This window comes from Falco naumanni, chromosome 1, assembly GCF_017639655.2.
Source record: "Falco naumanni isolate bFalNau1 chromosome 1, bFalNau1.pat, whole genome shotgun sequence".
NCBI lineage: Eukaryota > Metazoa > Chordata > Aves > Falconiformes > Falconidae > Falco > Falco naumanni.
Genome location: NC_054054.1, coordinates 114,983,519 through 114,996,878, shown reverse-complemented (window position 1 = coordinate 114,996,878; position 13,360 = coordinate 114,983,519). Strand labels below are relative to the sequence as shown.

General features: G+C 45.0%; 1 protein-coding gene across 2 annotated transcripts in view; it reads right to left on the bottom strand.

Moving 5' to 3' along the window:
* The window catches only part of TBCD (tubulin folding cofactor D), a 129,477-nt gene that overhangs the window by 4,926 nt on the left and 111,191 nt on the right, over positions 1 to 13,360 (bottom strand). For both annotated transcript variants that reach the window (XM_040580054.1, XM_040580062.1), the window contains exons 34-38: positions 11,157 to 11,278; positions 10,145 to 10,222; positions 3,807 to 3,896; positions 2,721 to 2,808; positions 747 to 856 (exon numbers count right to left, since the gene is read on the bottom strand). In XM_040580054.1, the coding sequence (XP_040435988.1) occupies positions 747 to 856; positions 2,721 to 2,808; positions 3,807 to 3,896; positions 10,145 to 10,222; positions 11,157 to 11,278 (488 nt within the window). The remainder of the gene's footprint in view (positions 1 to 746; positions 857 to 2,720; positions 2,809 to 3,806; positions 3,897 to 10,144; positions 10,223 to 11,156; positions 11,279 to 13,360) is intronic.

Below are 13,360 nucleotides of genomic sequence, written 5' to 3'. Positions count from 1 at the left end.
CCAAGACCATGGTGAGTGTCCCCTCCTGTCACTCCAAGGGTGCCGACAGAACAGGCTCCTCCCGCCCCAGAACGCCCTTTGCTGCTCGCTGAGTCTCGCTGGCGAAGGACGGACCCTGTTCCCCCCGCCCAAGCAAGGAGCTAACGTGACAGGTAACAGCAAGTAAAAAAATGAATTAAAGCGGTTGTTGAATTCATGCAGTCATATGCTTGGGAAACATCTGAACTGTTCAAGTCAAAATATTTGCTCGAATACAGTATTTGTAGCATTTTGAGTCATTACATTTCATGGGAGATTTGAGCTGCTCTGCTAAAGCTGTTTTTTTCCAGCCTGCAAAGATCCTTCCTTTCCCCAAATCCTGCCAGTGCTTATAAATGCCAAGAAACTGTCTGTGCAGTTGACATCCGACTGTTTGCACAGCACAGTCTCTCTCTGTTTCATGGAGAATTTCCAAGATTTCCTCCCTTTTTAAGTTGTTAGAAAAACATGGATATTTTACCTTATCTAGTGGTGATTTTATACACACCGCTTCCAGTGGGACAATATACTGGATGGTTCTTTAGAACAGAAGAATTCCTTTCAGCAATGCTTTTTGGCCTAGAAGCAATGAACAGCTAAAACTACACCATTGTTTCTTACAGCATCCTTGCCATCAGCTTTCAAAGGCATCAACGTTCCTTTAACTTCTGCGGTACAAACACGATTTCAGCTCTTATTACTGTCTGGCAACAAATTCACTCACTCACCAGTTGGTATCGCTGAGTATGGTCATGACCTCGTCCATAACGGCAGGATCCACCACGTCGCTGTAGGTTATCAACATCTCGTAAACCTGACTGGCCGTTGTCTTCCGGATCTACGGGGAAGAGGCCGAGGAAGCTTTAGTGAAGTATCCAGAGTCCTGGATGGAAGAGCCCAGTGCCAGTACTGGTTCCTCACGCTGACCATCATTTTATGGTGGGCGCTTTGTAACGCTCAGAGCGACGCTCTGTTCCTGCCCCTGCCAGCGATTTGCTGCAGGAAGAGACGTCATCTCTGTACCTCAAGGAAATTCCCGCTACTACATCTGGCATATTTTCACTCAACTTTTGCAGGATTTCAGATTAAGAAGGTGACAGCTCTGTCCCTCACAGGGCACAAATGTTTGAGACTGGCCCAACAGAAACGTTTCTTTTCTTGAAATGACTCTGAGCCAAAGTCTGGCTCTAACTTTGGTTGCTGTGGGCTCAGACTTCCCAGCCTGGACAGTGGAAGAGTCAAAAAAACTCTTAAAAAAAACTGTTGGGAGATAGATGATAATGTGAGTAACACCAGGTTTTTACACTCTGGTTTCCAGCAGCAAGTATTTTTCCCAGAGCGTTGTTCAGCAGCGATGCTGGTGTGCGCACAGAAAAAGCGAGCGAGGCTGGTTTCTGAAGTACAATGTATAGAAACATACTACATGTCAGACAGCAAAATTGCAACAGAGACAAATCCTGGTTGGGTGTTTCAAGAAAGCCTGATGGTAACCAAAGGAAGGCAAAGAAATTCCAGGTTTATTTCTGGAGCAGCAGTGCCAAACTAAATTGACCCATTTGTAAAACCAAAATATCTTTATGATGTAAAGTACCAAAAAACATGAAATTGAAATGATCTCTCTTCGGTTCTTACAGCGTGCCCTTCCTGCAAACAGTTCCTCGTGTAGCAAGTACACACAACATGGGAACAGTTGGAATAAAAATCTGAAGTATCCAACTCTGCCGAGTACCGTTTGATTTCAACCTTAACAAAAAGCAATAGGCAAAAGTAAATGGTGTTAGAATAAACAGTGTTGGTTTGCATTAGCCCAACACCAGGCTATTCAATGCGTTCTCGAGCCACTTTTAAGACCCCATGGGCTGCAGTTACCTCTGACAGCCTTTGTTTCTGCTCCCCCACTCGACTATAGATGCAGCTTGGCGGCCACCAGTGGCAGCGGAGGCAGTGGATCCTCACATCCGCACCGGAACATCCACAAACGTTCCTGGTGAAACCCCTGTGCTGACCCCGGAGCCACTGCGAGCTGCCACTGGTGTCCGGCTGTCACAGGAGCTGCGAGTTGTGGCTCCCAGGTTTTGTAGAGTGAAAAAAACTCCAAACCTTACTAAGTCAACAAAAATGTTAAAGGCCTAAGATAGTAGTATCCCACATATGATCTTCTCTTATACATACTCAGAAGTTATAACTCGGGGGTTTATGCTGTTTCAGTGCATTATATCAACAAGGTAAACTTCTGATAAACCTTCCTGCATTGCACAAGTTTTCATCCCACCTGACAAAAAGAACAAATATATTTTTTCCTCGAACCAGAATTACTATTGTGTTGCTACTATCAGAAATATCACAACACTAACAGTAATTTATCTGATTGGCGCTTTCAAGCCCTAAACGGTGAACAAATCTTCCCTGGGCTGGGTGCTGTGTAAAAGAAACAAACGACTGAGGCACCTAAATTGCTTCTAATTTAAAACAGTAAGGACAGAAGGTGGAAAATCGGCAAGTGGAACAGCCAGGCACGCTGCAAGCATCCATTAGCCTTTTCAGGTGGCAGCGTTGCAGATAGCTGACCCTTGAGAAATAAAACCTCTTCTATACATGAATACCTGTTAAAAATGCTGCTTTCATGCACTTTGAATTAGTTTTTTCTTGTAAAGTATTTAAAATAATACATGTGATAAATATGCCGTGTCTGCAATACTTACTACAGGAAATGGATGGCAAAGGAGGAGAAACAACTGGAAGAAAACTTTCTCTCTCATGTCTCCTTGAAATTGAATCAGGCCACAAAACCTAGAAGACATAAGAAATAAATAGATCTTGTGTTAGAACTGCAAAAGTACATTTTGAGGATCAGAATGACGTGTACCAGAAAAAAGGGCGGGAGGGCAAACTTTGCTGCCCCCAGGAAATCTCAGCTCTAAGTGCTGTGGGAAAGCAAACACGGCGGGTAAGCGCACCAAAATCCTGCAGGGTTACTGAGATGCCACACATCTATGCCAAGGACAAATACGGCTTAAAGCTCCTCACCGGCAGCACCAAAGTCTGCGCTAAAACCCACGTGTGACTCAGGCTCTCACAGACGACGAGAGCCTGGGCCGGCTGCACGCGGCGGGGCAGCGCTGCAGGAGAGACGGTGAGGGAAACATGGGCTGCACCTCAGTTTAGGCTTTCGTACACCCTGAAAACGTGACCAGTAAGTGATACGGAAGTCAATAAAACCACTGCTTGCCATTGTTATACCTGAATAATTTTGCCAGGTTGCTGCCCACAAACCCTTACACTGCCTTGCAATGCTCCGGCTGGTGCTTTCCCTCCTCCCCTCACCCCACATCGCCCTTCCTGGTGCGGTTTTGGGTTTGGTTTGCCGCCCCTGCTGCCTGCGCTGCGGGCTTTCACCCTGCAGCCAGGAATGGTGCAAGAACGTTCAGCAATTTCCAGTGCACATACAAGATCTAATGGATTTTGCATATTTTATACATTTTGCATTGGCATGAGTCGAGCTCTCTACAAACAAAAAGCAAATGATTCACTGCATCTGTAAGAATTACCAGTAAGAATAACATACCCTAAGTAATCTTAAGAATAAAAGTAGTTTAATTTCATCAGATCCTTCATGTTTTCACTCCAACCACCCACAAATACGACTCTGACAACCTCCTATTATACCTATCTGTGTGCATTTTTCATTTCTATTACATAGGACATGTATCTAGCTGTTACAGCTGGTAATTTACATTTTCTTTACTTTTTATGAGCAGAGAAAAGGTTATTTTATTTCACCAACTTACACTCCTATGCTGGAGCGAAGCTTCCGGACGTCTTTGGATCTTTTGATTTCTTCTTTACAAAGGGAAAATAACTTCACTGCAAAGGGGTGGCTGAAAATGGGAAAAAAAAAAAAAGAGCAATAGATTTCACTAGAATTTTAAACACAATTAATGATTGCAAAGATGCCAAATTACCATTCAAAGGAGGAAAACCACAACACAGAGCAGTACTGGCTCCTTCCACAACAACACGCCCTGCTTTAGGTGGCCTTTGGTAAAGACACAGTGAGTTTGGCCACCATGTTTGGCCCTTTTTTTCTTTTTTCTTTTTTTTTTTTTTTTAAACTGAATGGAATAAATTACTATTCATTATTTACGTTGCTGCTACCTGTATGCTGAGGAGTGAACTAGTTATCCAAACTGATTCAGCATAGGCATGATAACTGGCCAGCCATGGCCTGTGTTTACAGCAAAGCATGGTGTGATCAGCAATACGGTGTCAGGAATGAAAAGATTTTATAGCCAAACAAAAATTACTTAGCTGATGTATCACCGCGGTCAGTCCTTAAGGCCTTCAACAAAACTTTACATAAAAGGGGATGGATGTTGTTCTTAAATACGCAACCATTTCATAGCCCAAATTCCTTCAGTGATTCCAGACAACGTAATTAAACACAGGGCTTACAGTTCTGTTGTGTGTACGAGTCATGAATCCATCTTTAAATATATTTAGCAAATTCTTTTCTTTTTCCACACAGTGTGGGAAACGTGATTCTCACAGCTCATTCCCAGACACCCATACAAACACAAGTATTGTTAGTATATTCCAAGGATCTATTAAAGAGAAGTAAAGAGGGAATATTGCTTTTATTTCAGTTCAAATTATTTAATCTTTTACTTGCGACATTCAAAGCTGAAGTGCCATAGATGCAAAAGAAACTATTTCATGTTTGCCTAGTAAGCGTAATTACTTCTAGACTGCATATTTTGGAAACCTCACTGCATTGTGTATGGAAAGCAGAAAGCAAAAATAGTAACGTTTATTTTCTGCTACCATGATTCAAAGCTGTGGATAAAAGCTACTCAAAAAAGCTGTCTAGTGTCATCTGCTGAAAACCAGAATGTTTAAAACAAGATGTTTATAGGAGTGACAAAATGTTTTGTTAAGTTAATGCACCTCGTTATAGACAGCCTTCCAGACAAGAGTTAGTGGGTTTTAATTACTTCTCAAAAATTCTTAACAAAATACTGGCAAATATTGACTTGATTAAAAAACCTGGACAACAAACCATGGAACCATTAAGCTAAAGAACGCTGCCTACGGCTGGCTCAATATGGTCCAGAAAAAGCACACAAAAAGAGGAAGAAAACTGCCAGGTTTTCAGCGTTCATCTTGAGGCTTCATAAGAAATTTTCAGAGTTGATAGGCGCTTTCAGGACCAAGAATCTGGGGAAGGCTGATTTGAAATACCTCCACCAGATGCTGATAAAGTTCCTTGCAATCCGCTGCCTGCGGTCACATCACCGCTTCCACATGCAGCGTACGGGAAGCACACACGTAGGAGACACATGATGAGAATGACAGGCATCTGCATGCGAGAGCGCATGTGCGTCCACAGACATCCATGTCTCTAGGTAGACGAGGGAAGAGCGTATCTGCTCTCTTAATATTAAAAGGAGGTATATTTTTTCCTACCTTGGTGAAATTTCTCCTCCTCCCACCCCCAATTACACAAAGACATTGTGTGGACAACTAATTACAATACCTGCAATGCATGCCTGGCTTTCAGCGCAGAACAACGGCAATATAGCGAATTAGGTGAGATTTAAATCGGTTGAACAACAGGGACATCGCTGAGAAGTACAGCAACAAAGAGGCCAATTGGAACAAGAGCATCTGGAATAAATTTAATACACCTAACCTTATGTGCAGCATTTTGTGTTTAAAACAGATGCACTTTCCTTTCTGTCATTTGCCAATTTCACATTTGTAATAACTAAACCTAACCTATGTGTGATCTCAAACGACTCAAATAGCTTGGCCTCTTGAAAGGAAATTGAGAAAATTCCTTCTCCTGTGTGGGCACAATGCCAGCAGAAACAAGAGCCGGCGCCTGGGGAAAAGGGATCAGTCTAAAGCCTTTACGTTATGTAAATTGGGCGCACGCTGTCCTGCAAAAAGGTGCGGGTTTGTTCCTCCTAAAGGTGAACCGAGCTTCGGCCGTCCAGCCGCCACCGCCGGGCTGGCCCTGGAGCCAGAGGACAGCCACCGCCCCCTCCTCTTCCCTTTATAGTTTATTATGCTGTAGCAGTGTAATTGCTGTTAACAAATTCCGTGGGAGCATGGAATACACAGAAATTGTTAGTCAGGGATCCGTGGGGACACATACCATCTGAAAACCCTGCGAGATCACCAAATCAATATTGTGCATATACAATGCACAAACACTTGTTTTGTAAAATACACACACACAGAGAAACACCACTTTTACGTGTTAGTCCAGAAAGCATCAGATCCTGAACTGTCACTCAAAGGCTATGCCGTTCACATCGTACCCAGTACGAGGCTGATCTTACCGTCCTTTCCGTGGAACTAGTAACCCACCCGGGCTCTTGGCAAACGGAGCGTCCATGGTGGTCGCTCACTCATGAGACCAGCAGAATGACTCCAGCTCCAGAGCCGTACCCAGAAAGTAATGCTCCAGTGCCAGTTTTGCAAGCAGCTTCGGTTCCTTCTCCTTTATTCTCCCTATCCCTTGTCCCACTGCCAGCAGGGAGCTGACAGTCACCACTATCTTTTAAGTGTAGCTGCTGGTGAGTTTAAAAGAGCCCAATATTTATTGACACGGCTCTGTTTCAAGCATGCCGCCCTTTGACACCCGCGGTCTCTCCAACCCATGAGCTCTCCCTACAGCATTATGGAAACGGCTGCACAAATTCACGGCGTGCAGCGAAATGAAACCAGGAGGTTTTGGGTTGTGCCACCACAGAGAAGAAATGACATTTCAACTACAAACTGCCACCCTGTTTGGGGCGGGGGACAGGCAGGGCAGGGCGGGAATCACAGGTGAAGGATGCTGAGCTTTCACAACAGCTTCAGGCCATCGTTCGCCTGCACTGCTGCCAGGAGGAAAGGTTCCCCTCCCCCACCAGCACTGCTTCCCTCCTTATTCTGGCACAATTTGTGAGCACACAGCGGGACAGACTGAGGAACTACCTCAAGCTGAATTTTACTGGGAGAAGGGTATTTTTAACCTGGAACAGTTCTCTAATGCCATTCATCACGCAGCGATACAAACCATTCCTGCCTGTTCCCGGGAGGGGGAACCTCTTGCGCTGGACATGCAGCTTTACACCAGCTTAAGACCAGTAGGAAGTAACACCCTGAAAAATGGCAGGCAGGGCTTTGCTCTTCACACTAGAGATTCAAAACAAGCCATAGCACAACGAAGTAAAGCTGCTTCTAATAGCCTTTTGACTGTCCTGGTGACACTGGAGTGGCTTCACTCCAAACCCCACTGGACAGGTATTCGCGCTACACCGCTTCCCCACCAGCATGTTCAGCAGGACCCTGGCAGAGGAATGACCCACCAGGACAAATAACTCTCCCTTTAACCACGAGCATCCAAATGGTGGTAACAGAGGAGAAACAGCCAGTGGTTCACCCGCCCTCCCACATGGAGGTGGCAAGACTGGCCATGAGGGGAGTGTCCCCAGTGCTGAAGTTCACCTGCAACACTGTGCCAGGAACGCCAGGTGCCAGGCACACCAGGAGCTAGGTACCAGGCACGCCAGGCACGCCAGGAGCTAGGTACCAGGCACGCCAGGCACGCAAGGAGCTAGGTACCAGGCACACCAGGCACACCAGGAGCTAGGTACCAGGCACACCAGGCACACCAGGAATGCCGGGCTGCTTGTCCCCTACCTGGAGCTGCAGTTCGAGGTGCAGGCACACAGCGCAGGTTACACCTCTGCGGGGTAGGAGTGACACCATGTGGCAATGTGCTTTAACGGGAGCACGGAGCTCCTGAGGAGTGGCAAACTAATTCAGCCAGCAGCTATTAATCCTGTTTAAATTAAGCAGAGTAGGATATTACCTGCTCTGGACAGCTGATGTTTTAATAGAACAAAACGGTCCAGGATAGTGCACAATATCCATCTGAAAATTGAAAATACACTTGCAAATCCTTCTTTATAACATGACAGTTGATTAAAGTAGCTGCTATAAGCATAATCCTGATGCCAAACATCCTGCAACCCAAGTTCCCTTGCTAAAACTCCACTCAGGCTAATGTGGTAAAAAACTAGGGAAGGAGATGAAATGGGAGCCAAACACCCCAAGGAATGCTGATGTTTCATTCCCAGGTTCTCCAAAAAGTTTCCCATTTGCTGTATGGCAAGACGTTCCCAGCAGAACAGAAGCAACTAGGAAGTTGCTCACCAGCAGTAAGACCGTTTCCTAAAAGCAGCCATGCACCTCATCCCTGTTATTACAGCCACACTTACATAAAGTACCCGACAGCACATGCACACATGGCCTTTCCATGCCACCCAGCAAAGTGTCTCAACTGTCGGGCTCAGTCTGCATTGTATTTCTACATTTTTATGGCATGCTTCCTTGAAAAGGGAGTAAAGAAACAGGGCCCAAAGTCACGCTTCTCTTCTATGCAAAAAGGAGCAGGTGGCACCCAGCGGCGCGGGCGGGCAAGCCTCGGAGCCAGGCTCAGTGCTCGTCCACCCCTACCATCACCCGAAGGGCACTGAGCCGCAGTAAGAAACCACAAACGTTGCACCGAATGTGCTGATAGCACAGGGGCCCTCAGAGCACCGCAGAACCCAGGGCGGCAGGGTCACTTCGCTCGCCCTGAAGCACACACGGAACTCGTTCCTGATCACCTCCCAGCCATGCGGTACATGTATTACCAACACACTCACACGCAGGAACTAAATTCTCTGTCTCTTTCTAGTTGTCGCCAAAGTTTCCAGAGCTCTGGCTTTCCAGAGCTTTTGTATGAGCACGAGTTCTTGCACTTCATGCCGGTATTTCATTCCCTTGCCATAAAAATGATCCACAGGGCTGTATAATTATTACTTTTCTCTTTTGGTTTTATCATCAAACTGGAAGCAAATACATTTGGATCAGCTTCAAAACCTTTCCCCCCTCCCCCCATAATCCCCCGGATTCTATTTCAGGCCTTTTTAATAAGGCATTGCAAGGGCACCACAGGACTGAGTTTGCGTGTCCCTTACACAGCACACACAGTGATGCTACCACACGCTTTCTGTTCCGTGACCTGTGACATGCGAGCCAGGCATTTCCCCCCATAACCCTCATCTTCCCCAGTGGGGTGGACTGGAGCCTGTGTGGAAGTCCCAGATCACTGGCACAATTACCAAACTGAACAAGCAATATTCATTCCATCTGAATTTGACTCATTTAAAATTCCCATTTGAAAAGGGCCTACCAAATGTTATTTAAGAGAAACTATCTAAATGCACACTTCAAAACAAGAGTAGACTCAACTGGGGCTTCTAGACTGAGAAAAACTTTTCAAAATCATGTGCTGTCTGCGATACTTGAATCAACAGAGTCCAAACCAGGTATATGTACTTGTAGGATTCACGTTGTACAATTCTGCAGATGCCTATAGATGTGCCAAGATGCTGCCCAAGAGTGTTTGTGGAATATATTTTAATATTACTGAAATTAAAATCATTCTCTTCTGAAACATCTGCAAAACCCCATGATTTCACATTGGAATATCTTTCTCTGTTTATCCATTCCTGAACTGAAGACGGAACTCGGTGTGGAGAAGCTGGGACATGCCTTTTTTATTATTCTTATTAGAATCTTAATTAACTTCTTTGGAGATACTCACATTGACAAAAGCAGGGAGGGTTTGGAACCAACAGCTGGTAGGCACGCTGTTTCGCAGCATCCCCCCAGGACACTGCCATGGCTACAGGCTCACAGCGCAGCCAGGACGTGCCCCACAAGCCTGCACGCAGGAGGCCAGTGCAGGGAAGGAGCGAAACGGGTCGGACACTGGCCAGGCCTGCCAGGTGAAACGTGCAAATCAGACCCGATTAACGTACCAGTTGGTGAACATGAACCAACAACAAACTTCTACACTGGTATGAGAGCCGAGGATTTTATCAAAACCCTGTCAAGGCTACCTGGCCAGGATGTGTGACCGCTGTCCCGCTTCAGGAAAATTAAAACATTATCTCCACACACACTCATGCTTAAGAGTCCTACACACCCACACCTACATCCACACTAGCATCAGCCGGAGTAAGACTGAAGAGGCATGTTGCATGGTGGAAAACAAACGAAAAAAAGACTTTCAGCAACTTACTTCTCTTGGTTGGTAAATAAATCATAACAGCCATTTGCCAGCATTTGGTCCAGCATAGTCAGGAGAGGTACAGACACCCTGGCAGAAGAAAATAATTTAACAATGTAAATACACTTCTTGGCATACACATATACAGTATTTTTAATTAGAAGCAAAGAAAGAAACTTCCTATCGACCTACACATTTAAATTAGAACTCTAATTTACACAGAGGAGGGTTGCTCAGTAACTTCTGTGTGTTGGCTGCGAGGGGGGCATTCCGTTACAGCCAAAAGGAAAAAACCTGATTAACAACATGTCTGGTTTAAACTTGCAGTGTCCTGAAAACACAATTAACGGTAGTAGAAAATATTAATTTATCTTCTAGTATATAAACAACATATTCCACAAAATGTATCAGAAGTTACAACACCTTCTCACTGCAGGTAACTGCCAAATGAACCAACACACAACACATCAGCTGGAGTAACCATGGTCATGTTTTCTACTTCAACAGCTGAGACAAGAAATAAAATACAGATAAAATAGAATGGAAAACTTTATTAATAGTCATGGGTTTTTTTCCAGTAGGGAATATTTTTTATTTTGCACATGTTTGATAAGTGAGGCTTAAAGAAGTTCATCTTATTATGCAGAATAAGTCACCTTTAAAGAAAAACTTTTGCAAGGAAATTATACTTCAAGTATGTGCAAAAAACCACTACCTAAATGAAACGCAGACTGAACTACGCTGAAAAGTGCGCAGCAATATACAACCCCCAGTACTGCATTATATAAAAACTGACATTTATTACCTTATGCACAATATTAACTTATAGTAAATGTAAAATACTCTATCGTCACTCCTTTGTTATACGTTTTACCAAAGGCACTGCTGTACCAAGCAGATATATTAACGCAAATTTACATGGGCTCAGGCATACTTTACCCAGGCACGGTAAAACCGGTATGCCATACACCTGACTTCTAATAGTCCTGCTGTTGAAAATAAGAAAGCAACAGGAAAACATTACCGGTCATTCCGCAGGTTGTCCTCAAAGACCTTTAGCAACGTCTCACAAAACCTCTCCATAGCGCTGGAATCATGCTGGATTTTCTTCATGTAGTCAAACAGGCTCTGGGCAGAGTATCGGAGCTGGGGGGAAGGAAGCAGCAGTGAGGGCAGGGGGAACAAACCCACCGCAAGACACAGGCGCCGCCTGCACGGCACCACGCTTTATCCCCCGCGCCACGAGGCGCACACCCGCACTGCGAACGCTGCCACAGCAGCCGAGTGCATAAATTCGGTAACGATCTCTGACAGGAAGACGGCTATTTTACTTTCATTAATCCTTTTTTAAGGAAGGTTTGGTTTTTTCCTTTTAAGTTTTGCCATTGTAGGAAAAAAGACCACATTAAAGGTTCATTATATTCTTTCCCTCCAAACAAAACATCCCCAAACCGCTAGGATTATCCTAGTTTACTTCAAATAACAATACTGTCATGGCTCTGCAAGTTCAGAAGCACGCAAGAAGTTCAAGAGGTAATATTTATTAAACAAGCTGACGTAATTGAAAATGAAAAAAACCGACAAGCTCTTGGGCACATGGCGCAGCCACACAAACCAGCGGTAAACCCAGCTAAAAATTAAAAACAACTCAGAAATGGTAAGTCTTGGGCTAACTTCATCGCGCTGACCAGCTGGTTTGGGAAGATGGCAGGAGGCTTTAAGCGCTTCTGTTCAGGGTCCGCTGGAAGCAGCCCACGGAAGGGTCACGCCAGCTGCTAAACGTCACGGGCCCCATCCAGCCTTCGCGCCAGGGGTACCTGCCGCCAGGCCCCAGCCCCCAGGAGCCAGCACCAGCACCAGCCAGGCAGGCCAGCTTCTCCTCTCCCAGCCCTGCCGGACCCTCTCGGGCAGGACCCCCCTCCTGCGGAACCCGTGCCCCCTCCCCCCGTGGGACCCGTGCCCCCCGCAGCCGACATCACCGCCCCAGCAGTGGGACAGGGACCGCAACGGGCTCTACGAACATCACTGCTAACGCTCACATCTTCCATTCCTGGGAGAGGTAGGAATGTATTTTCCAGGCTCATCTTTTAAAATACTAATTGACTTCCCTCAGGGACAAGAAGAAAAAATGGGGTTTTTTTGTTACAGAAGCTAACTCAAAGTCATATATCTCATCAAGGATAAACTTAATGAGATGTCTATATTTTCCTGACTCTGACGTGAAGGATTATCAGTCCTGCTGGGGCTTGGTCAGGTCACTTGGGGAACAGGGGTGCGGTGGTTAGGGGGTGTCTCCCTACAAGAAACTGGCTTACAGTGGGGGCTGTGGGCAGGGCAGGCGGGGTAGATCAGTTCTGAAGTACACACAGCCTTCAGTCTTGGTTGCAAGGGTTAAATAGTTTTCCAAGTCAAGGGGGGAGAGTAGGCAATAACTAAGCCGGTTTAGTTGGTGGAGATTTTCTTTCTTCAGCTCATACATAGCATTTTGATAGCTTATTCAAGGGTGCAATCAGTTCCCCAAAGTTTGACCCTTTTATTATGAAAAGAAGAAAAAAAAATAATGGATCCGTATGAGAAGTGTCACAAGTGTCCTGAAAGCAAAAGAGAAGAACCTCTATTTAAATATTTTTTCTAAATTAGATTTTATATCTGTAATGTTTATGGGTGCATCAACAAAGAGGACCAAGAAACACTGTAGCCTTAAATCAAAACTCTGAACTCATTTTCAAAGGCTGCAGCCCACCCGCAGACGACAGGGCCCAGCAATCCGCACGACCTGGGGAGCAGCACAGCTGCTATTTTACCAACTTGTTCCATGCTGAAACACCCTGGGCAACACAGAAGCAGAAATATTTCTTTAAAAAGGTCAAGCAGTTTGAAGACATTATTCAGTTATTCTGCATTTCAAAATGATAGCCAACTCTCAGTAAAAATGGTTTCAACATTTCTAAAACCTAGTTACAGTAAACCGAAATACTGAATGGAGCGAGGTTCTTTCGGTAAGTTTTCCAGTACACTGAGCAGGAACTGTGTCCCTACACCGAAAGGTCTTTACAGGATATACAACTGTAAGGAAGAGCGATTTCCTAAAAACTTAAAACCTGATTAATTATTGTATGCTACCCTTTAAAATAATCCTTGCATTTAAGACCATTACAAATAAAGAAGAAATATTTTAGTCTTAATACCTTACACTAGCAGAGATCAATTCTAAGTAGAAGAAAGGTT